The following is a 26,049-nucleotide window of genomic DNA, read 5'->3' as shown; positions in this document are numbered from 1 at the left end:
GGTGGTAAAGTTCAGTAGAGCATAGCTGAGATGCCTCTATCAGCCCCTGAGAACATTAATTAATCCCTGACAGGTTTAAATTGCAACTTTATTTATTTTTTAATACTTTCAGTCACTCACCCTTAATATGTGAGCAGAAGAGGTACAAGTCCTTTCTCACAGCCCCTCATTTTTTCAGTGGAGTCTATAAGGATTTTCAAGACCTGTTATAATTAGTTTTTTTCCTTGACTACAAAGGAGAAATTCTAGGGGCTTCTCGAGATTGTTTGGGATTGTTGTTTCTTGGTAACTGGGAAGGGGCTGAAGGGCAGGTGTACTTTGGGGGAGGTTTGCTTTTTGGGTTTGTTTTGGAGTTTTGATTGTGGGGGGTTTTTTTCCTCCCTAGTCCCTCATGAGAGCTATAGTTGGCTGTTAATGTTCAACGTGATGATGCAGTAATTTAAAAAATATTTATATTGAATCTGTTGACAGTTCCACGTATTTTGCATTGTACTTTTTGAAAAGAAAATGGAGAAGGTTTTTGTTTGAAGCTGCCAATATGTTTATTTGGATATTTTCCTCTATTCATCCCTAAAAGAATTTATTTGGCACCATGGCACCCAGAATTTTGTTTGTTACTTACCACACACTACTTACCTGTGCCACACTATTATCTTCTGTGAGCTGACACGTGCAGTTTTGGTGTTTTCATGCTAGCCTTTGTTTCATTTTCAGGAGAACTGCCTCACAGATGATATTGGCATATCTAGGTGGAAGGAGCAGGTTTTCCTGTCACACAGTGCCTTGCTGGCAAAGAGCTGCCAGGCTGCAATGGAGCTAGCAAAGCACAGCGCTGAGATCCAGGACATGGCATTCCAGTATGGGAAGCATATGTCTATGAGTCATAAGGTACACCTTTTCCTTTTGTTCTGGGAGCTTAAATATAGAAGGAAAGGCTTGTAAGATGTGTTACTCGTGAGCTCTGTCGTATACTGCGTGACTTATGCTGTAGACTTTAGCCAGCAGGTGAGTGTTGAGAAGTTTGACTGCTGTAGGGAGTGAGACGTTTGCAGAAACTGTTGGTATGAACAGCATTTGTGAACAACCGAAGTCACATTGCTCCGAGGCAATGGAGCTCATTACACTAAAGGCTCTGTTAACATCCCTCTAGCATATCTTTCTGCAGCAGCTTAAAACTTTACCTTTTCTGCTCCCACATTATTTCTAAACCCGCTGTCCCATTAACAAGAGTTGCAGGAGGAAACATGCCGTGGAGTATGTTGAATTAGAAGGGATCCACAAGGATCATCAAGTCCAACTCCCAGCCTTGCACAGGACCATCCCCAACAGTCACACCCTGTGCCTGAGAGCATTGTCCAAACACTTCTGAACTCTTAGGCTCGGTGCTGTGACAAGGGGACAGAGCCTGTTCCAGTGCCAAACCACTCTCTGGGTGAAGAGGCTTTTTCTAATAGCCAACCTAAACCTCTCCTGGCACAACTTCAGACCATTCTCTTGGGTCCTATCAGTGGGCACCAGAGAGAAGAGATCAGTGTCTGCCCCTCCTCTTCCCCTCACAAGGATGTTGAAGACTGCAGTAAGGTCTTCCCTCAGTCTCCTCCAGGCTGAACAGACCAAGTGACCTCAGCTGCTCCTCATCCAGCTTCCCCTCAAGGCCCTTCACCATCTTTGTTGCCCTCATTTGGAGACTCTCTAGTAGTTTAATGTCTTTCTTATACTGAGGTGCCCAGAACTTCCCCCAGCACTGGAGGTGAGGCCACCCCAGCTCAGAGCAGAGCGGGACAATCCCCTCCCTTGCCCAGCTGGCCATGCTGTACCTGATGCCCTCCAGGGCAGGGTTGGCCCTCCTGGCTGCCAGGGCACTGCTGGCTCATGCTCCACTTGTCATCAACGAGGACCCCCAGGTCCCTTTCCACAGCACTGCTTTCCAGCCTCTCATTCCCCAGGCTGTACATAACGTGTTGGATCTTGGCTGCCACCATTCAGAGATTTGTACTGTGAGGCTCAATTGTCTGCAGCGGCATGGGCTGAGCCGTATCCCCTCTGAATAACCTGCTGTGGAGGGAACTTCCATAGAGAACAGCTAGAAGATAAGGAGGGAGGTGGAGGTCACTATGTCTGGACAGGAGCATCCTATACCTCTACAGTAGTAGGGTTTCCTGGACAAGTTCTCTGACCTCTGCTAGAAGACATTGAGTCTGCAGCTAGAGTTAGTGCAGAGGAAAACACAGATCTGCTTGTGCTGTATTGCATCACTTGCGAGGTTAGATATAGCTTGAGACAGGCAGACAGACCTCCCATCTGCTTCAGCTGAGTTGATTTATGCAGTTTCTAGTTCCTACAGGAGAAGGAAGTGGTTTTATAAAGCACAGTTTTACTGCCACAGAAATGCCACTATATGCTATTACTAGGTACAATTCTACCAGTAAATTACTTCAAGTGCAGTTCTATCCTTAATATTTTGTGTATGCTTTAATATTAATATATTCACCATTGACACATAGTTGTGTATTAAGGAGTGCATAATTTTCATAGAAAGCTCCTAGCTATATTGCATTTGCTTTGTCAGAAGGAAGGTCATACTGTGTCTGCTTCCTCAGGTACTCAAAAGTAGAATGTAATACTCTGCCCAGACTAAAACCTGATCTTCTTCTCACCAAAGGCTGGATCATTCTCTCCTTTAATATTTTCCCTGTTTCTTGCCACTCCATATCTCCTACCTGGCCATGTCCCATGGCTTGCCCATCTCTGCAAGCTGTCCTTTATCTGTGTCTTTGCAGACTCTCTACATTCTTCTCTTTACCACGTCTTTCCACCACTGCTAGGCTTTCAACATCTTTCTGTCCCTCCCCCAAACTTGAATAAGTGCAACCAGAGTACAAGTGTCAAAGTAAGAAGTGGTGAGTAGGTGTAGAATCAGGATGTGGACCTAAGTTTGAGAAGTGGGTGGATAAGTTTAGACTGTTCCTGGGAATTGAATGTGTGTGTGTTCTTTTTCAGCTACATTCGGACCTGCAGCCATTTGTTAAAGAAAGTTCTAATGACACCATGGCCTTCAGTTTGAATTCTGCTCCTGCAATCCTTCATCAGGAATTCCGTGGAAGGGAGGCATGGCTTAAACAGATTAGAGAGGTAAAATGTAAAGCACTGTTTAGAATTTCCTGGTTTTGCTATTTGTTTATTTTTTCCTATCTGTACTTTCAATCTGCAAAAGAACTTAGAAACTGATGAGAGGTTTCCCTATGCTCTCTAGTGCTTAGTACCTCTCTCATCCACACTTTAAACAAGGGGAAATTTAGGGACCTGACAGTCAAGCTCTGACAGACTTCTGTATACCAGTGTAACAGGCAGATTCATTTCCATGGAGCATATGTTTGTTCCTCTGCACTGCTTGTGCAGTCCCACGTCTTAGTAAAGCTGCTTTCACTGGCAGCTTAAAGCAGAGAACTTCAACCATCACAGGGGTTGAAAGGTAGGCACACATTTCCTTCTGTCAACATGATGCTGGGAGTAGTAATATTCAGTGGAAAGGGAAAGATCTGTGGAGCTTGGCTTTCTGACCACAAAATAGTTTTGAGATCTAGCTGTCTGATACCCTTGTTCTTAATTCTCTTATTTACCTATTTTTTTCCTCTGATTTTTACATGAGGAAGGCAATAAGAATAAAGTAACTATGTGGTAACTGTCATGTACCACAGCAGGATTCAGGTCCATGAATAGCTTCCTGAATGTTGCCGAAGCACAAATAGATAACTGTAGAAGACAGCAAGAAGGGAAAGGGGGAGGGGGAAGCACCAAAATGGCCAAAATTAAGCATTCTGTTGAGTTCCCGCATCAGTTGGACATGTTTTGTCTGTCTAAACAACAGTGATGACTGCCATTTGGAAATTCATGCTTGTTGTTACACAGTTTGTTAGAAAGGCTGCTGCCTTTAATAAGAAGCTGGCTCTGTGCAAGCATATTCATTTAAGATGTGCTTGCTGATGGATTCTTTCTCTGCTGGCTTGAAAGCAGGAATTAGGTACAGGATGTGGAGTCTAAACCTCTGCCTAGTTCTACATTCTAACCTGCCTTCACATACGGCAAGCCAGAGGCATGGTCTCTTCAGCCATGAAATTTTGGGAGATGTATGCAGAATCTACAGTCCTACAGTGATATAGAGTAGGGGGATCTTAATTTTAAGCAAACCTATTGTCACTTTGAAATTAGGGACTGGTAGTTCATAAAGCATGCTAAGGATTTTTGGAATTCAGCAGTGACAACACAAAGCTCATATGTGAGTTGAATGTAAATGGATTTGGATTATTGCAGTTGGAGAATAATGGCATTTCCACAGCGCAGTGTATAAAAGCTTTGAAACAATTTCCCATCTGCAGAATCTAGAGGAGGTTTCTGGACTCCAAGAGTGCCGTCTGTCTGCTTACTAAATTTTCATACCAAAAATGGGCATTATAGAAACAATGAAACACTTCTGTGTGAAAAGGCTGGGGGTGCCAAGTGACATGTACTGCGGAGGAGTATTTGCTAACTACAAGTACTGCTGTACTTTATACATTTATTTATTATACACATACTTCATACATGGTATTTACTATGCTACCACTGCTACCAACTACAATATGGAACAAGAGCCTAGTCCAGGAGCCTTTCTTGACTTGTGTTGCTTTAGAGAGGAAAGTTATCTTTGATTAACTACAAGCTCTTTGAGGTATCATCCACAGTCACATTCACTATGTGACATTGGGCATAGGCTGAACCTCAAGCTCAAACCAGAGACTTCCTCACGCTGGCAGTGCTCGTAAGGGTACACTCATAAGCCACCCTTTTGTCAATGTCATTTGTATGGTTTTAATAGGTAAAGCACATGCAGTCCACTTAGGCCCTGTCAGAAGCTTAACCAGCTGAGCAAGTCTGATGTAGAAGGTAATAAAAACACCTGTGTGTCTGAGATGAGGATCAGAAAATGTTGGAGAGCCGAAGTACTACTGTGAGGATTAAAAAAGAGAAAAAACCAATGGTGCAGTTGTAGTAAAGAAGGCTTAGGAGACAGACTGGATGAGGTTGTTGCCTGGAGGAGCACAACAGCCATTGACTTGAATGCTTAACAGGAGTAGATCATGAGAAAATATTCTTGCTGTTGGTAATGAGAATAAGCACAGGAGAAGGCACACTGAGCATACCTTTCTTGGTATTGCTATGGCTGAAAAACATCTTCCTCAAACATGTTGTCAGACTCTCTGCTGCAGTGTGAATCTGCATATAGGCAATCACTTGTTAAAGAACATGTTTCTGGTGTTCTAATATACAATATAACTACTAGATATACTTTGAAGAAGCTATAACATCCAATCAGGTGAATAAAAGTTGACAAATCAAAGAAGATAGGAATATACAAATAAGGAAGCAGTAACTGGCAATGGTTTTGCTACTCCCAAATACTATCTGGCTGTCTTCTTATGCATTCCAGAAAAGCTGTCTCTTGAGAAAACTAAAGAGAGAAGCAAAGGATTTTTTTGTGGATCAGTCCCCTTTCTCCTTCAGAACAGAGGAATCAGTTCTGTTATCTACTGTTCTCCTTCAGGTTCAGTTTGTTTAGTCTGTGATCAATTCTTTTCTAGATTTTATTTTTCCTCCTTTACAAAAATCAATTCATTTTTCAAGTCTGGGCCAGCTCGGCAACATCCCTTTGAAGCTGTGCTTGCCACATAGTGTTCCTCTTCAGTGCAGGTCTCAGCTCTTCTTGTTATCCCAGTTGGATAGTTGGATCTCTGAAGTCCCCACTGGGGACATGGAGAGGTAGTTGTCCTAATCTACATATTTTCAGGAGACACATTGCAGAAGAACTGATGTTTAGGGTCTTCCCTTGAGGAAACTAGAGATAAAGAAACAGGTGAATTTTTTTTTCCTCCATGAACCTGGAAAGAGAAGAGCTGGAGTTGGATGAGGTGATAGTGGCACATCCAGATCAGATCTCAGGGAAGGGTTTTCAGGTTGGTTAAGTGCTAGTGCTCTGATTCTACCAGAGCACTGCCACCAAGTGAGAAAGACATCTACATCATTCTGTGACAAAATTCAGGAAGTTGGACTACATAGTTGCCTGCATCTGGGCAAGAAGAAATTTAAAATTTATTTGTATTTCTTTCTGAGTGTGTTAGGAGTTGCAGGTTGTATTTATCTGTCGCTTACTCAAAAGGTGATGCTGATACTTCAATCAAAAGCACGTCTAACCTGGGTGTAACATCTCTGACAGGGTCCAACAGCCTCTTTTGGGAGCTCCAGACTATTGTCTTATGCAAGTCAGTGTAGGTATACAGAGAGTTCTCCTTTAAGAAAGTAAGTCCTGTTAATGCTGATAGGAAGGATAGTTTATTTCAGAATCTCATGGAAGAGATTAATTAATGCAAACAGAAAGATTTCTTAAGACCAAAACATTTTGGATTCACCAAATGTTTAACTACAAATCATAATAAAAAAGCCTAAAAATTACACTGAGTATCTGCAGCTCTCATCTGAAACAGAACCATGTTGTGTAAGCTGGTAACACATTTGGTTGTATTTTAGGATTTTCTATATCAGATTCCTAAAGAAAGTAAGTTATGTTTAAAGTAGTAGCTCATTTAATTGCATTCTTTATTCTTGCAACTCAAGTTTGTAGAATGTAGTGTCTGATATAAAATCTCTTTCTTTTTAAGGCACAAGGAAAAGGAAACATTGTGGACTATAAGAAGGTTGGTAAATTACATTTATATCTAGTTTTTAATATTTTTTAAAATTATTTTCAATAATATTCTTGACAGTTGAGAGAAACTTTCTTATTAAAGCTAGGTTGTAAGTTAGCTAGGTTGTAAGTTGTGTGTGTGTATATGAAGGGAGGGGGGGAATGGCTTGTGCAATTTCTTGGTTTTAAAAAGGCACTAATAGACAACTGTACTGTAACTACAATGCAGCTATTTAATAATAGCATTTTAATAATGTATCTAATAATAGTAATTTAATAATGTAGTTATTGAATAATCATTTGTACTGTCATTTCTCCCATTTACTTTCCCAAACTCGATTTTCAAACTCAGGCTTCTGATGACTTTAGCTGCTTTTTTTTCCTGGAGTCACTTGCAGGTTAGATCCTATCAGTGGTCTCTCTCTATTGGTAGAGTACACTGCTAATTTTTTTAATCTCTCCTTAGTTCCATGGCATCTATTGAAAAATATACACATACAATAATTTGTTTTCTTCCAATCCCCATTACAGCTTTTAGCTTTACAGCACTGTATTTGCTACTTCTGTATAATAAAGGCAGACCTGAACTAAGTAGCTTTACTGGAAGTAGCTGAGACACCTTAAAACTCTTAAATGGCTGCAAGAGATGGCTGACAAGGTTCCCCTGGCTAAATATTGGAGCACAGCACTCTTGTGGTGGAGAGAGATGACACTGTGTCTCCAGCTCACTGAGCATGAGCCTGACTTGTTCTGAGTCTTAAGCAGATCATGAAACCCAGTCAGTTATCTCCTGTATCAGTGGGAAATTATAGATAAATTACTGAGCCACATGCATGATTGAGAATTGTTTCTTGAAGTGGGGCCTGAAGAGTGTTGCAGCTCTGACTGATTGCTGCTCCTATGGAAGGCTAACACACAAGTATGGGTCAGATTATTGTAAGTATTCTGTATTAAGAAAAATTGCAATTTGGATTATTAAAAAACCTCTCTGCCCTTTGTTCCTCTTAGAACGTCAGAAGGATCTCAACTTACTTTGCTATTTAAAATCACGGTGCTTTTGGGTTGTTCTCCACAGCAGTCACAGTTGTATCAGTTTTCTTCCCTCTAAATCACCACTGAGAGCACCAAATTATTCTTCAGATGTGTCTTGGGGACATTCCTGTGAATGTTTAAGCTAGGTTACTTACTTTCGCAAATCCAGAACAAGTTTTCTCCTAGTTGTTATAATTGTCATCCACACAATGTCATTTCTGTACTTTGGAAAAGAAAAGAATTTAAATTTGCTTTACTAAATCAAACATTTGTCAGAGGATTCTCTGTTTTGACTGAAATTATTTCTGATTTTGGATCCTTCTTATGAAATTTAAAAACTTACATTATTCTTAGGCAACTTGGACACTTAAATAAGAGGTAAAGAAGAAGAGAAAGCCCTTCAAGTTTTGTATTTTAAGCAATCAACTTCTGCCAGAAGGCACATGACTTTTGCTGGCTTTGGGTAATTATCTCTTGCACAAGCACATGTGCAAGAGATAATTATGTGGTGAATGATAGTAAAAAATTCTGCATGATTTTTGTGAGTTCAAATAACAATCAACTTTTTTTCTTTTTTTTTTTTTTTTTTTTTTAGAAGTCAGCTTCAAAATCTTAGACTGTCACATCCCTCTTTTCTATGTTTGTTGGTCTAAAGTAAAAGTGGTCATTAGTTACATCTATGCTAAATGAACTCAGGAACCTGTAGCTGTCCCCAGCAGAATAACTTGACCAGCACATGCACGCAGACAATTAGACAATTGTTGTGCTGTACAAATTAGTTTTGGGGTTTTTTTTTTGCTTTTTGATGTGTTGTCTTTTCTCGTGCATCACCAGAGTCAGTGCTTGGCACATTGCTAAATATTTTCTTCTCAACATCACAGTCCCTTCTCATCTTTCTGTTCAGTACATACAGTTACTTTAACAGTCCTAATCAAATCTGGGAGCTTGTTTCTCTTTGAGCCTTCAAAATATCTCCTCTTTAATTTTGTAAAATCAAAGATCACCAAAATTAGCTGTAGAACTTCTGAAAATTTCAATTATTCTTCCTCTCTTAGTTTTTATTAAGAACTTCAGTGTGCCATTTAATTGAGATAAAAATATTATGCCTTTAGTTGAAGTCATAAATAAACATACACAAAAATTGCTAGCATACTTAAGAAAGTTTTACCTTGCTTGCTGCACTTTCAATTAAAATAATGAAGGTAAATTTGAGAAGTTGAGATCCTCACATTTAACATGACTCCTTAAAACATAAGTCTTCTTTCAATTTTGAGACTGCTTAAGAATTTTGAATTGTTCTTTTCATGCATGTTATATTAAAATGGTATCCCTGATTTTTTAAGTTTAGTAAGGTCTCTGACACAAATATAGAAGTGAAATACTTTCTATTAATTTGATTAGATTTGAGAATGTCATGTCAATAAGATCACTATGTTCTGCAGAATTTTTTAGAGATTTCTCATCCCAGTTTTGCTCAATCTTCTTATCAGAAGAATTTTGATATCACAAAAGCATTAAAGTCTGTGTTCTGAATATATTTTCTTACCTAAGTATCTGAGTGTTTCACTCTGTTTCTTCCTATGCTATCACACCACATCCAGACAAGTTATTGATCCATCATTGTGGTGTTTGAAAGTCTCTTCCAGAGATGAAAAAAATGTTCCAGCTGTTTTTGTGGTACTCCTCAGATAACAAAAGGGAAAGTACCAATGCATGTGAGGGACAAATTTCATGTATGTCATTGAAAGAAGCAACAACTTTCCTGAACACCTCATTTCTATGTGGCAAAAATCTCAGACTTCTTAAAATCAAGGAGCTTTTGTTACTGTTACGTATACCTTTCATGCAAGATAAGCTGTGTAATTCTCAAACAACAAATTAAGATTCTCAATTTAATTATTACCACTTGATAATATTGATTAAAAACTCTCTGCTAAAGTTGAGGCCTTAATGGTGCTTGGCATTATACAGGCTTGTTAAAGGAGTGTAACAAAGGCCCATCCAGTAGCAGAAATAAGTAAGCGAGGAATAATTCTTGTTTTCTGGCCAAGGCTCTAGAAAAATTGTAATACTAAATGAAGAAATAAATCTTGTATTTTGCAGCCAATGACTGCACTATGCAATGATTTGTTACTTTTCTAAATGCAATATTCAGAAAAGATAAATGAAGTCAAGTGAGAGAGGACATAGCACAACTGTATTTATATTTTTTTTACTGTAGCCCTATCCATTTGCTCTGCTGTCTGTTATAGAGGCCTTTCATCCAAACTGGCATGGAAAACATGGCATAGTCTGGCATAGTATGCTGTGACATACTTTCTTGGTTTGTATATTACAAAATTACAATTGTATATTGTAAACACCAGGAGCTGGGTTTGTACAGTGCTGGAAGGGATGAGTCAGGATGGGTTAGATCCAGCTGTTCATACACTGCATGGCACTAAAGTCTTGACTTCCCATCTGGTAGGAAAGAGAGAAGAAAAATGGGAAAGGTCATATTTGGTTACAAGGAGGTTTCTCAGTGGCAGCCTGCTGCCGTGCTGCTAATAAATAACACTAACACGGTGCCAGCCAGAGGTGCCAGCCAGAGGTGCAGGCTGCCCTTGCCCACCCCTCTGCTGACTGCCACAGTGAGTGCAGCCATCCTGTGCAGTGCTGGCTGCAGGTCTGCAGCCCCATGGTGTAAGGGACAGTCATCCCATATCTCTGTTAACATCCCAGAAAGTCATTATGAGGACTGGAGGCCACGGGCTATTCAGCCTCCTGCTCCTGAAATGCAGCAAAGAGTTAAAAACAGAGGGTTGTTGTTTGTAGATGCTTATGACCCACGTTGGTTTTGCATGAAGATTTGTCTTGTTTGTTTTGGAGCAGCCACTGCCATTAGTTCCTTTTGTTATGTATAATGAGAAACACAGCACAGTCAGTGATTTTATGAAGATGGAGCTTATTAGATGTGTTAGTAGTATTACAAAAGCATTAAAAATCATTCAGATGAAGCAATTTTCTTATTTTTTGGAATTAATATCTGAATTATCAAGGTGTACATCCAGTACCAACAATCAGTTGCATCTTTCTTTGTAATCATTGGGTATTTTCCCACTTCTTTGGGGTGAGAATCAAGCATAACTTTTGTTTCATTAAAGCAAATAATCACATATTTTAACATAAATATGAAGTTGATTGCATGTGTGTGCTAAGATGACAATTAACAATCACTATTTGCATTAGTGTGATTTAAGAAAATTATGCTTTTGGGTAAAGAGTCTTCACAACTGCCATTGTTTAGATTTAAAACCTAGTGGGTCTTGTTAAGTTCATTGTGAAAGACATAGAAAGGCTTTGGTGTCCCTTCTAAAATAATAAATAATCTATACAATCTATCAGCATCTCAGGATGGCTTGTCATGTTTTGGCAGAGTATTTATTGTAAGAGCTGTGTAACAGCAGTGTTCCCTGTAAGCAGGCCATCTTTCCTCTCCTGTTGGGGACGACCCTCCCCACATTTGGTCTCATCCTCTATATAGTGTGGGTTTCAGTTTGAAGTTAAAAGAAAATTTTTCTTTTTGTCAGATGAATAAAGAAAATAAATTCTACTCCTACTAATGGAGGCTTCTGCAGGGTGTTTGGGCCCTTTGAAAATGCATTTCTTTACCTTTTGTACACAAAAAGTTTCTCAGAAAATATTTGATGTTTTATACTGCCCCAGTTTCAGCTGGCATATCACGCTGCATATAGCAAACAAAAAAATTTTTAAAAAAAAGTTTAAATCCTATGATGCTATGAAGTGATGCAAATAAGTGATTTTCCAAGGTTTTTTTGAGAAGGAAGAGCTCAACCCTATGTCCAACCACAAGAATGGATGCTGAAACGTTCCAAAGTACTTCTTTAGAAAACAAAGGAAAACATTGGCAAAATTGATCTATTACCTATGAAATCAGTTGATACTTTTTTAAGGATAACATTTCAGCTGTCTGAAACACCAGTGCTTATTAAGCATGCTGTTCCCACAAAAGGGAAAACAAATTTAGGAAAGCCAGTGCAGAACACTGTGGATATTTTGAGCATTATTCCATCACTCAGCCGCAGATCCATTTATATTTTGAGTTTTGGGGTTTCTTTTTTGTTTCAGCAAGTACTATGCACTTCAGAAACATAGAATGTTTTAGCTCACTTCAGGATCAGAGAGAATGCATGATATTCAAAGATTCCAATAGATAACAAATTATCTGGTTTAGGATCATCCTTCTGAAACAACATTAAAAAAATCTGAAGTTACTTTTGATATTTTACCACTGAAATAATTAATCTTAGATTGGACTATGGAAAAAAAAAATTAATTTCAGTGCTCTCTTTCTCTCGTTGCATATAAAGTCTATTACAGGCAAAATATTTACCACATATTCAGTGAGTCTTCCCACCCACTCCACCCTGCCCCCGATTCATTGCTCCCTACAGGTACCACAGTGTGAAAGGAATCTTCTTTCCTTTGGCTTATGAAACAGAAATGTCTCAGCAGAGAAGATCTGAAATTAGTTGACTTTGTTCTTGAACACCTGCTTAGTTTTTGACTCCTTTAGTTCTTCAGTCTCCAAAATCCAGCAGTTCCTAGCTTTCCTCTTCGACCTCTTGCTGCCCTCAGCCCAGCTGTTCTGTCCAGCAGCAATCCGGAGCAGTTGGTCTGAAAGGCAAATCCTTCACTTCTGTGGTGCAGATGAGAAATCCTCTCTTTGCCTTTTTAAAACAAACAGACTGAGAAACACGGTACTTGAAACTGTTCACAGAATCATACAGTAATGGGAGTTGGAAGGGACCTCTGGGGGATGTCTGGTCCAGCCTCTCACTCAAAGCAGAGCCACTATGGGTTTGCTCAGTTAAGTTTTGAGTATCTACAAGGGCACAGATTGCGAAACAGTGCAGATACGTTGTGGAGGAGATCACGTCTCATCTGAGCCTCATCTTGGCTGTGCTATTGCAAGACTATTCTTTAAGCTGAATTTAAATAACCAAAACCCAGTTGGTGATTTTTTCAGAGTCTTGGCACTTCTAGAATGAAGTAAGGTTTTAATGCCAATGGTCTGAACAAAAGCTTAAAAGTAAAAATGCAGTATTCCAGCATATCTAGCAGTTCAACTGGAGAAAAGTATAGCTAAGCAATCTGTGTTTTGACTTGTGTTCAGTTTTAATTACTGAATATCATTCTGAAGAAGGTTGTGTGGATTAAATTGTTCCTATAAGTGAAAATATGCACAAAATTAAATATGCCATATAAGTACAGACTAAAAGAGCAGATTCTTATATTTGGAAGAAATTAATGAGGCACCTTAAATAAAGTTTATAAGGTAAAAAATAAAAGCAGTTAATTTTGCTTTTCTGTTCATTTGCTGCAAAAATTAGCTGGTCCTGTCCAGATTTTAAAATAGTGCATCTATACTGGATACATTTTTTTTTTCCTGTGTCCTTAGCTTGTGAAGTTCATAACGTAAAATTATTGAAGCTCAAAATTTGAGAGAGTCTGAAAATACAACTGTAATGTAAACAAAAGTACAACTGAAGTCTTAAATTAGGGGGCTTTTGCATACAGGGGGGCTGCTGAAGCCTGGTTTGTTACTGAGTTATTTCTTGTATTTCTTTAAGAACTATCCCACTACAAAAAGGCAAATTTGTACTTTTTTTTTCCCTTTTACAACCCCTGCTGAAACAGAGCTAGTGTGCACTCTGCTTAGTTCAGATTGCTTTGCCTCTGTATATGCTTATTTGAGTTGACCAGCTGCTTCTGCAGGTGGAATATAAAACAGGTAAGTTTTTGAGGGCTATAAATTGTTCATTATGTAGGATGATCTCTAACTGAAAAGCTTGCCATATAAGCAGCTATTTTCCATTTTGACATTCCTTGAACTTCGCTGGGAAGCATTCAACAGCGGATTAGTCTGATTTTTGTGTAGTGGTTCCTCTGCCTATAGTTTGACATGGGCTTTGCGATTGTAATGGCTTCAAAGCAGTGCATGTGTCTGAGGGCTTACACAAGACAGGCGTGTAAATGGATTGTGTGTCCTTGTGTTAGGATTCTCCCCTATTCCAGACTCTGTTCTTTCAACTAAGTCATGGTACATATATGTGAGCACTTATATGCCTAAGCTAAGCTTCTCTGGCTTTGGACCAATTTAAGACTTTCTAGGAGCTATTTTCTTTTCTGTTTACATCCCAGTACATACTTTGTCAGTACTAGAAGTTATGCTAATCCTTTTTCATAAGCTTTAGCAAATCAGCAGAGTTTGCTTCAAGATGTGTGGGTTCTACTGTCCCACAAGGTTGTGTCTCAAAGAAGAGGAAGGGCCACCTTTGTACACTGCTAGAATACCTCATCTCACCTGTCCTCACCTTTGCTGCAGAGCCATGGAAATATGTCTGATTTCCACTCATTAGAAGACATGTTGAATTAGCTATGTGATGCATTTATGCCTCAGGGCAAGTTCCTTTCCAGCACACAGTGCAGGAAGATTCCAACTGAAGAGGAGAATAAAATTTTTATGAACTGGGACTTGAACACTCAAGTGCTGTAATATGCTTTCAGCTAATTTCATCTTTAAATACAGATAATGAATCCACTCTCAGATAAGAAGCATCATTCATTCTGTATGAATGCAAGTATGTATAGGAAGTGGGTGACTTACAATTTGGTCATATCTAGGAATTGTTTTTTAAGATATATACATACATATATATATGTGTGTGTATGTGTGTGATTTAAACTTACTGGATAGGTAAGGTCATACTGATGTATTTTTTGAATAATAATAATAATAATTTGGGCACTGACCTGTGTATTGATGAAAAACATGACTTAGGAAACCCTGTATAGTTTGTTACTGGAGGTCACTGTATCCAAGAAAAGACGTTTTTTAAAAAGGCTGGTGCAGTGATGTAAGACAGTTGTGAAAGCCATGTGGGGCATGTTAATGATCGTGAAATGCTGTAATGCTTTTGGAAAAATCAAATCCCAAATATCCACCTGGCCTTTGTTTCCAGACTCTGGCATGAGGCATCAGGCTGGAGTTGGTCTGGGAACATCTGTATTTTAGAGCAGAAAATGTAATGGTCTTTCATGACAATCTCATGATGCTGTTAAAAAATTAATTAAAAATAAAAAAGCCCTTAATAAAAGTTGTTTAGAGCTTCTGCTAAGTTCAGGTATGGGTAAAAATAACAAGTTTTATTTTGTCAATTTTGTTTGTATTATTTCATAAGAAATTTAACCCATCATTTACCCAAGTTTTTTAGGTGCCAAATCTTTCCAGCAACTTTCTGTGAATTGTTGGTTATACCATGGAAGTCTTTTCTTTCTCATATGGTGTATCACCAAGCCTTTGTCAAATTCGGTAGCCTTACTGATAAGATGGAATTTGCATGAGTTCAGTATGGTAGTTTACCACATTTTACTGACAAAATTTGCTTTGTCCACTGTGACCAATGTAATCACATGGTCTATAAATAGAAACCTCTATTACAAAATACAGTCATTCCATCTGTGTCGTCCTATGCTGGTTTCCAAAAGCAGGGGGTGGAATGGGTATTTGTAAAATCCAGTTTTCACTGCATAAAACAGGAGTGTGAGTGAATGGCTGGTTTGCCGGTTCTGAACAAAAGCTCTCAGGCAGTGGCTGAGGTATGAAATATTCAGATATTTAAATATATATATATATATATATATATATTTTTTTTTTTTTTTTTTTAAGTGTGTCCTTTGGAGAGCCAGCATCTTTCAGGTGATGAAGTAATGGGTGGTGTAATTACATTACACACAGTTTTGCTGTAGTGGGGAGCTAAACAGAGCAGCTGAGAGGATTTAAGGGCTTTGTCTGATGGCTTTGGCTTTGCCCTTACCTCGGGAAGAGGCGGTGGAAGCCTCTGTGCTCCAAGATATAATTGTGCATGGCTGAAAACCGCCCCCCACCGATGTGCCTGTGTTTTCCAACAGCTGCAGGAAGCGATCAAGGCTGGCAAAGGTGTGACTTCTGCCATCGACCTCTGCCGCTGCCACGGAAACAGAGCACTGGCAGCCCTGGAGCAATTCCCTCCATCGGAGGCCAGGGACGCCTTGGCCAACATTGTCTATGCCGTGACCAGGTTTCCCTGACCTGCCGCTCCAGGAGGAGCATCCCTCCCTCCACAGGTGGAAGCAACCCAGCGGGGACACCAGTGCTGCCTCACACCTCTGGTCACCTCATCCCGTCCCGGCAGAGGAAGTTGCACTTGCTGCCGCCATCCCCACCAGCAAAATTATGGAGAGGGAAGAAAAAAGGTCACAGACGGTTTTCACTTGTCGTGCCAGAAGCGCACTTGAGGCTGCACCGGTAGAAATAATTAATGAGTCCCGTTTCCGTGACCTCAGCAAATGGACAGGAAATAAGTCGGTATTGATTGGGCACCAGCGGGGACGGCGCCAGGGCGGAGGCCGGTGGTTTTCCTGCCAGAGGGAGGGATAGAGGGAGGGAGGGATGGATGGAAGGGCGTGAAGATCCAGGTGTCACAAGAAACCCGCTCAAACCTGCCCAGAGAGAGTGAGCTACCGAAGCCGGGAATTAACATCCCCTTATCCAAGGGGAAGGGCAGTTTGGGGAATTAATGGGGGGAAATCCCTCTCTGTCTGCACGCAGTTATGTCTCCTCACACTCTTTTTATGTACTCAAATGTAAAATTACCCTGTGCCTAATGAGTGTTGTGTTTGAGAAACTTGCTGAGAAAATGTGTCAAGCATGGTAAGTAGGAGCTTTAAAATATTTAATCAAATATTAATTTGGCTCTGTTAAGGGAACTGAGTGCCTGGAGTTTATACTGTGCCTATGTAAAATGTTGCTCTGGGTCAAAGAATGAGGTTTTTCCAAGTCTTCTGGAGGAGGGAATATCCCTCCCTCGGATCCAGCAGTTTGTTTCAACAGCGTCTTACACAAAAGAATTTCCTATGTTTTTGACACTTGTGTTAATTTAAGCCAAATAAATGTTAATTTGTAAGGCTAGACATCAGCCTTTGGCAGAAAGGAAGCAGGAATGCTCCTCTGTGAGTAGTCACTGCACTGAATAAAATGCAGAAAATACTGGAGAAGTTTTGAACCTCAGTGTGTTGGATTTTCAGGTCCAATTACAGACAGCTTATAAGGTATATCAGAAGCCTGCAATTTGAGACCGTCTCTGTTTTGTTCATAGGAGATGATTTTTGTGGTTTGCACGCCTGCAATCTGAGAATGCCGTTGACAAGAAGGCTGAGTTTACATAAATGATCTAGATTGAGACTCAGCTACCTTTCTTCCTTCTGTGGTGTAATTACAGCCCAATCTGGAGACAGCTAGCACAGCAAACAGATTTCATTACATCCCTCACTCAAACACTAAGTGGAGTTATTTCTGTTAAATTCTCTCCTCCCTCCTTTTCCCCCTGTACTCCCTCCTCATCGCACAGCTTGTTTGTCATAGATCAGCGTGTTGCATTCCACCAAATGCAAAATATAAATAAAAACTCTATCCTCTAAAAATATACTGAAAATACATCCTGTGTAATGTACATAATATTCTGTGTACATTCTGCCCACATTATACCATGATATTTTATGTATAATAAGCAACCTTGAGTCACAATCTTTGTTTAGGAGCAGCATCCAGAACTCAGGACTCACTTTGTTCTGGAGAATGGCTTCAACACCAGACTCCTTCTTACTTGCATTTTTTCTCTTGCCTGCCCTTGCATCTTTTCCCAAGACTCTGGCACTTCTCCCTGAGTTACTGTTGCTACTGCAGCAGAATGGCTGAAGACAGAAGAGGAGCACTGAGAAGCATGGTTTATTCCAGGCATTTACCCATGAAGTTCCCTGAAGTTCTTCTAATAAAAAACGTGCTAGAAAGAACTACCTAAGTTCAACCAGAGTCATATTTCAGCTTTCTTTGGCTCTTGTTTTTACATATTACATAAAGTAAGAGCCATTCATCATCTTTCTTTGTCTTATGTCTATGTTAATTGGTTCATAATGATTTAGGGCTGCAAAAACTTGGGTTGCTGGAGCTGTTCTGAGTCACTTCACCTCAGCTGTGTGAAAGAAATCCCAAACATACTGCAAAACTATGTACACCTCTCTTATTTTTTCACACAAGTTTTTATTTGTACTTGTTATCAATAAAGGGAATCACTAAAAATTAATTACTTTCTTTTTTGTATTTTTATCACCAGAGTGTTCTGATTGCTGTTAAATAATTCAACCTTAATTTAAAAAAATACCAAATACCAAACAATGTGAATTGTCCCTTATCAATATTATCAAGAAATCTTACATTTAAGGTATTTGACTGTAATTCTTCAGAAATTTTTGTTGTCTTGTTTCCTCCAGATTAACTATAAGTGAAGTATTGTACCTGTCAGACTCTGGGTGTATTAGTCTTTGCTGTGTACTAATGTACTCCTCACACCTCATACAGTTTCTGAGCAATGTGTAACCTTAGGGCAGTTCTGGTCATGGTCTTATTTTTGTCTCCTTGGTTCCTTTGTCCCCACCTACCTCTAAAGTAGGTCAGGGAGAGGGCGGCCTGTGGTCTGAGGAAAGCATCCTCCCTGTTTACTTCAGTCACCCAGCTACTCAATGAAGCATTCCTGGTGCCTGCTCCTCTGAACTTATCACCAGTATGGAATTGCTGCAGTATTCCACAGACACACAAAATGCAGGACAAGGTCCCAGCTGCTTTTTAAACCAAATTAAAATAAAGTTATCCCGATCTACTGCATCCCACTTGTGATGGAGTTAATTTTCTTCATAGTATCCTATACAGTCCCATGTTTTGGATGTGTAACTAAAACAGCATTGCTCACCTGCTGTGCTCAGCAATGCTTGCATGGTGCCAAGGCTTTCTCTGCTCCTCACTCCAAAACCCAGTGAGGAGCTGGTTGTGGGCAAGGGGCTCAAGGGGGCACAGATGGGACAGCTGACCTCAGAGGTAGTCTGCTGTACAAGATCATGCTCAGCAATTAAAACTGGGGATGGAGAGGGGGGAATGTTCCAGGGTTCAGTTGCTTGGGGACTGTCTGGGCATCAATTGACTGGTAGTGATTGTTTTTTCCTTGCTTGTTTACATGGTTTTGTTTTCATTTTTTTCCCCCGTTTATCTATTAAACTGTCTTTAACTCAACCCACAAATTTTCTCAGTGTTGCCCTTCTCTGGGGTTGAGTGTGGAGATACTTATCTATTTGTTAGTGGTTAGGGATTTTTAGAAGGACCTACTAAAATTGTGTCTTTTAGTGGTGGCATCAATTTCAGTTTCCCACAATATTTTTGACCTTTAGGATTGTAGCCTCAAATTGTTCCGGGAACAGAAGTAGTTCAGTAAAAATCTCTTTCTCTTCTGGTCTGAGAGTCTCCTTGGCCCCACTCATGTTCATTGAGCTGAAACACCAGCAAATACTAAGGGGATTAAAAGCCTACCAATAGGCTTTAACCATAAGGCACTTTTCGTAGACTACCTTTATACTCTTCAGATCCCCCTCACCTGCTTGTAAACAGTCTTTGAATAATTTTGCACGTTCACTATTTTAGTAAAGGACCAAGTCATGCAAATGCAAGAATGCTTGTTTGCCTGCCTCTAGCCTCACACTGCCTCAGCTGGATAGAGAGGAATGCTGCTCTCTGTTCCTCTGTGCTGGGCACACAGGATGGGATGTACCATCAAACCTGGCTGGGCACGTCTAAGCCCAGATGTGCTTCATCTCAGCCCAGAAAATGCCTCTGTGAGGGACTGTGTCCATCCTTTGTCTATACAGAACTAAAACCCCACAGTACATCCCGTGGTGACGGGCACTGACTGAGCAGCTCTGAGGTGCTTAGCTGCCATGCAACACAATTATTCTTGGTACCCAGGATGGAACACATAGAGCTCAAGATAATACAATGTTTTATCAAAATGTGCTAGAGGGAACCTTTTATGCTGTTTAGCTATTGCTGGTTGTGATGTTGACTTACTCTCGATGCAGGTTTATTTGTTCTCTTTCTCACTCCCTGTCATGCTCAAGATTAAACATGACAATTTGAGAGTTTGTTGGAGGCTGGGTTTGTCTTCTGCAGTTTGCTGTGCTGTGTAGCACTTGCTTGTATTTTCCCTTGGAGAACTATGATGAAAGCACTGGCCCTGAGCCTAATCTGGTATTTGGGCTCTGCTATGCTGCTGTCCCAGTACTTTGGGAACCATCTCGTGGAGATAATTAACAATTACACCTTTTCTCCCTTTTCCTCTGAGAGACAGTTTGTGGAGGAAGCAACAGCACCTTCCCCTTCACTTCCAGCAAGGTAATTGTTTTCCACCTTGTTACAATGTCTCTTCAGTATTTTGAACGCTCCTGGGTAATCAGAACGTTCACATTAGTGTGTCTCAAGAATCTGTATCCAGCTTTTCCTAGGATTAATGGAGTATTTAGGAATATCACATGGGGATATGTCCTGGGGTTGTGTGGTCATGGGTGGCAAGGTATCTGGAACAGTTTTTACCTCTGGTGGTGTGGGACCTGACTGCCAAACAAGTGCAGAATCCTGAAGAAGTGTCAGTACACTTGAGAAAAGGCTGTGCTGTCACAGCTGCCCTGGCTGTGCTAAAGGGACACAACTTCTCACGCTGTGCTGGGCCTGGCCTAACTCTGCCAAGAACTCTTCAGCACCCTTAGAGGGCAGAGGTGGTCCCTGTGTCTGAAGACACACAAAAAGCACCATGGCTAAGCCAGACACCCACCTCTCAACTCTATCAGTTACCCCTGAGTAACCCCCTACAGTTATGAAGAAATGACAGAGGCAGAAGTCAATTAGTCAGGGAGAAAGTTTCTCCACAGAGGGAACAGGAGGAGGATTTGGAGAGGCAGCCTGTTGTGCAGCAGAACAGGCACAAGAACAGGAGGGGAAAGAGACAGAAATGAGCAAGGCAGAAATCACCATCTCCTTATCCCCGAGTAAGCTGCAAGATACACATAAATATTACAGCCATCAACCTGGTGAGCTAATTATCAGCTGGCTGCTGCAGTGCTCTGGTACTGGAGCCAACAGTCAGGAATTAGACAGCAAGGAAGCCCAGCAGCTGGGACCCCTCACAAGGGAATGGGGCATCAACAAAGAGAGCAAAAATCAGCAGCTTCTGGAGGCAGCTTGTGTTGAGTGTGAGGAAATACCCCCTTGAAGAAGGTTTTGTAAAGTATTGAGGCAAGAGTGGACAACCACTGAGAGTATGCAGTCTCTGAGGGAATTAGCAATGGTAGAGGTGATCTACAGCAGCCTGGATAACAACCAGACATCTAAAGACCCAGATGAAATCCGGTGCCTGTGCTCCATGCAGTGGAAGTTTCTATGGAGCACAGTCCTTGTATGCCAGCACCTGGCGCTCGTGACTTGGCCAGACATCAAGGCCCCAGCTGTGGGTAGATTGGCCAGTCTGCTCCAGCAATTCGAAGAGAATCTCTCTCCCTCCCACCCCTGCAGGCCTGTGCCTCAGCTGGGGAGAGACAGTCCCAACAGCTCCAGCTATTCAAAAACCGTGTGTCCTCCTCCCTACCAGCCACCACCTAGGCTGACAAGGGAGCTGTTTTCTGCTCGGGAGGGAGGGTACCATGTGCACATTTGTGTGCTATCCTGTGGTTCTGTCTGCATTACCATGAGGGGAGCGTGGGGCAGTGGGATACCTCAGATGTGGAAGCTGGGGTATGTGAATTGCAGGGAATTTGGTGCCCAAAAAGGGCAGGAGAACTACAACTCTGGTTGCTACTGAGCAGTTCCCCAGACAGTGCAGAAGGACTGATACTGCCTTTGACTCCAGTATGGAACTTCTGGTTAGCAGAAAAAGGATTAGGTAATGAATACACCATCCAGGAATTGAGGGTCCCTGCCTCTGGCCAGGATAAGGAAAGGGATTACCAGGTTTCTTTGACTGCATGGATTTGATGGCCTGGCACACCTGAATAGCTGGCTGTGCTTCTTTTAAATCTAACCCTCCATGTGCATTGCCTTATTGGCAAGAAAGAATGCACACGTGGCCCATATTTGACTTAGTGTTGAACTTGACAAAAGTTGCTAAAAGATTGAAAAGCTCTTTTTTGGCTTAATGGAAACATTAAGGAAGCGTTCTCTGTAGCTGCTGGGGAGTGCTTCTTGCCCCAAGCGGTGCTAAGGATGCCAGACCAGTGTTCTCAGGGGTACACCTGCAGATGAGATCTCCCCGTGGCTTTTTCTTCTCAGCACAAAAGGCTAACTCAGGCAACTGTGCCATGCTGCAGATTTGTCAAGGAAGTGGCTTCTGGGTCAGAGCACTGGCTGTCACTAAGCTTGTCAGCTACTTCAATCTCAAAGAAGAGTGAGGCATCAAACTTTTTTTATTCTTTGTAGTCTTCAAAGTCTTTTACCTGCACAGTGTCTTACAAAAAATAAAGAGCTAAAGCTTTTCAGTCTCTCAAAGTAGTTCAAAGGAAAGAATATTTCCAGTACTGAAAGTCATCTGTTCTGAAGGTCTTTGAATTAAATTATGCTTTCTTTTTCACCTTTTGGAAACCAATCCCTAAAATGCATTAATTATTTACATAATTAGCATTCACGTGTTTCTCTCTTAGGCTAAGCCTGGTTTTTCTAAAGCTGGGAGAAAGTGGCCATTAAGCTAAAATTCTTACAGCAAATTCCTTTAAAATAAACATAAAGATAAAGTTCAGAGCTTGCTCTGAGTTGTGAAGGGGAGAAGAGGGTGACAAACAAATTGGCATTGATACACCAAAGCCTGGTGCAGTCACCTTTTCCAGCCCTTCATGCACTTGCACTTGTGCGTGACTCTGCCCGCAGCTCCCGGCGTTGCTGCCGTGTTGCCAGCCCCGACAGCAGCCGGAGAATGCTCGGGCTCCCCCCTGTGTAGGAGATTCCTTCTCTGCAGTGCGTGAAGCTGACTTAAATTCATGCCTATTTGCAAAATGCTTTAGTCAGTGTGCGTCTCTTGAGGAAAGACAACCTTTTTCTCCGAAATAGAAAGAGCAACAAGATGGTTTACCTACTAAACTGGAAAGCAGTGTTCTATCGACTTCACACGGTGAAACTGCAAATCTGTCTGCAGGAGAAAAGAGGGATCGCATCATGCAAGAACATTCATTCCTCTTGGCTAATAGTGACAGGCAGGTGTCCCACAGATAACTAAAACAGTAGCTCTCAGATTTATATGGTTTTTAGGAAATTTTTATATTCAATTCCATTTGAGGCTTATTTTGATATATTGTGCAGAAGAACTGCAATTTTGCAGCAACATTATTAAAAAATCTTACTTTGACATATCCTTCTTTACCTTATTCCACTTTGTTTTCCTCCGTTCACCCCTTGCCCCAAATATCAAAGACTGAAAATACTCTGCTTTATTATTAGAGCAATGCTCATCATTTTTAGTTTTAAAATTGTACACAAAAGTGAGTATTTTACTTGCAACAAAACAAATATCTTAAAACAACACTTTTCTATGCTTTCAATTACTACAGCAAACAACTGGCCTCAATTGTAGCGTTCAAATCTTAGCAGTTATTAAATATCAAATTCTAGAAATTAAATGTTATGCAGAAACCATTAGAAAAATCTCAACAAGTACCAGTAGATTAGATTTACTTTTTTCCCTCCCAGAAAAAAATATGAACCCTTATTTTAAAAAGCTTTACTCTCTGCAGAGGAGTGTGATGGTTTTTCTATGTGACCAGCTTATCCGAAACACAGCATGGTTAGGAAATGAGGCATTTTTCCCTCTTGGCTAGTTTTGATGAAAGCTCTCCAAGTTGCACATTGTGTCTGAACATTTCTTCATTCATAGCATGTGCCCATCGAAAACTGTTTTCTGTTTGCAGCATTTCAGCTGTACTATTTATAAGCTCGTTGAACAATGCTACTAGAAGCTGTAAAAGGTGTGTATTTCATATGCAAATCACTAGCAATAATTTTCTACAATTACACTTAGTTGCTTGAATCATTATTTTCATAAAAATGGGTTTAGCGGGAGAACATTATAGAAAAAAATGTCTGTATTAGTAAGATTTATTTTTAATCAAACAATTTTATTTATATCCAAAGTATAAAAACTGTGAATGTCCCTACCTCTGCTCACATTATGTAAGCCTGCAAGCAATATACATGGGATTTTAGATGAAATATGCTATCTTTGCAGAAAATAAACAGGATTTAAACATCTGGTATTTCTTAAAGATGGCTGCTGCTGCTAAAAGTGGTCACATTATTAATGATTAGAAGTATTTATTATGTAAACTTTTATGAAAAGTAATTGCTTTCAATCACATTCTATTGTAGTAATAACCACTAAGCAGGTGGGTTTTTTCTTCTTGTAAACCCAGGTCCCCACACCTACACTTTTTATGAAAAATTCAGTCCATATTGAATTTTCACCAATATCAAAGGGAAATTACTGTTGGATAAAATGCATTCACCTCTTACATTCATGATTGTTCTCAAAGGCACTGCTGTAGGGTATGCCTAGGTTATATTAGATGGGTTCAAACTAGGTGGATTAGGGCATTGAGTAGCCACGAGCCAAAGATCCATGTCAATGCAAATTCAGAAGAGAAGATTCCTATCCACCCAAAAAGCAAGGTGCAGGAGTAGCTTCCCAATAGCAGTGAGCCTAAAGACTGAGAAGGGAAGATCCCTAGCTGCTTCTAAGACAGTGAGGGTTTTTTTTGTAAAAAAGGGCTGTATAACATGTTGGCCATGACAGAAGCAGCTGGACCTCAAAAAACCTAGAAAGGCTGTTTCAGTTTTGGGACATGAAACAAAGAGGAATTCTACAATCTGAATATTGCTTCTCTGATTTAAGAGAAACAGATGCTTACAGACAAAAAAAAAAAAACAAAAACAAAAACAAACACAACAAAAAAAACCACCAAAAAACCCAACCAAAAGCTAAATCATCCAGCTGAGTTCTCAAAGAGACCTGGTTTTCTACATTGCTTCACAATTCTTTTTTCTACTATTGTTGCAAACATTTGAACTTACATTTGAACAAAGTGAGATATGAGACTATACAACTGGTGCAAAATATCCTTTTCCATACTATGGGCAAGATATGGAACTAAGTGTTGAGCACACAAAGGAGAGTGTGTTGTTTGCACTTGATTGGAAGATGTGGATGTCTTTGGGAGAAAGGGCGTTCCAGGCTGTATTTACCTCTTCTGGCTGTAAAACAGAACTTGGCAAACAGACCTTTATGGGATAAATGTTTGATCATTCAGAGTTAGTTATGGTGTCGATAATAGGATGACTGTGCATTAAGTGAGCATTACTTCTTTTTAAATGCAAAGCTGTGAAATAGCGCACAATGGCACAGTTCTTGGCTGAACTAACATAGAGTAAAGAGAACTGCAATTTCATTGCCAAGAGATTAAAAGAGGCTTATGCTTCCAAGAGTGAAGTTGCTCAGATTTGTCAGTTTTTAAACAGTTATAGATGCAACTGATGTCTAAGTAAACTGCTGCAGCACAGAAGGAGAATTTAGGTTGCCCACTGGGTTGAGTTACTCTATTCTTGAAGCTCCTTTACATTTCTGTTCTACTCTTCCACTTCGGCTTCGATCTGATTTTTATTTTAAGCTTTTATATAAAATTCTTCTTCCTTTGGTGCTCGAGTGTTACATATCTGCTGTCTTGCCAGTATGTTCTGGTGCTACTTCAGACTAGAAAATGGTTTTCTTATAATGAGTGTTCATTTTTTGAAACTTTTTCTCTGTGAGCTAAACTCTTAAGATTTCCAACCCACATGCACTTGGAGATGAACCGACTCACTTTTAAAATCCAAAGATGCCGTTTATATTCTCTGTTTTGATATCCTTGATTCAGCAAGCAACACAATAACACATCTTGCCCATCTCTGTGAAGTTTAGCTAAACAGGAAATTTTGAAGTTTCCAGTGGCATCTATCATTGTATCTAAGAACAAGAAGCAGTGTTGCTATAAAATTAAAAAAAAACAACAAAAAAACAACAGAGTATCATGTAACAATTCTGTTTCTTGAGGAGAAAAAAAAAAAAAAGGCAATTATATTTACTGGCACTCTAAACCAGTGTTTCCCAACTAGTGTAGTATTTTGCTGGCAGAACCCTCCAACACTGCTTGCAGCCACAGGAAGTTTAAAAATATAAATAAAGTTCAGATGTCTGCCACTGTTCATCTCTGCCTGGGTTACAGCAATGTATGGATATTGCCCGCAGCATGTTACTTGTTCAGTATTGTTGCCTGTGGGCCAACACAGGTTCCAAATATTCCTGTCCAAT

The 26,049-nt window shown here is 40.2% G+C and overlaps 1 protein-coding gene across 2 annotated transcripts in view; it reads left to right on the top strand.

The window, feature by feature from the left end:
- The window catches only part of PDSS2 (decaprenyl diphosphate synthase subunit 2), a 113,016-nt gene extending 94,504 nt beyond the window's left edge, over nucleotides 1–18,512 (top strand). For both annotated transcript variants that reach the window (XM_086876722.1, XM_023923900.2), the window contains 4 exons: nucleotides 715–888; nucleotides 3,001–3,132; nucleotides 6,693–6,728; nucleotides 15,725–18,512. In XM_086876722.1, coding sequence (XP_086732848.1) covers nucleotides 715–888; nucleotides 3,001–3,132; nucleotides 6,693–6,728; nucleotides 15,725–15,883 — 501 coding nt within the window. In that variant the 3' untranslated portion in view covers nucleotides 15,884–18,512. The remainder of the gene's footprint in view (nucleotides 1–714; nucleotides 889–3,000; nucleotides 3,133–6,692; nucleotides 6,729–15,724) is intronic.
- Nucleotides 18,513–26,049: the final 7,537 nt, after the last annotated feature.

The sequence above is a fragment of the Cyanistes caeruleus genome, chromosome 2, assembly GCF_971803275.1.
Source record: "Cyanistes caeruleus chromosome 2, bCyaCae1.hap1.1, whole genome shotgun sequence".
NCBI lineage: Eukaryota > Metazoa > Chordata > Aves > Passeriformes > Paridae > Cyanistes > Cyanistes caeruleus.
This window is presented reverse-complemented; position numbering and strand designations above follow the sequence as displayed.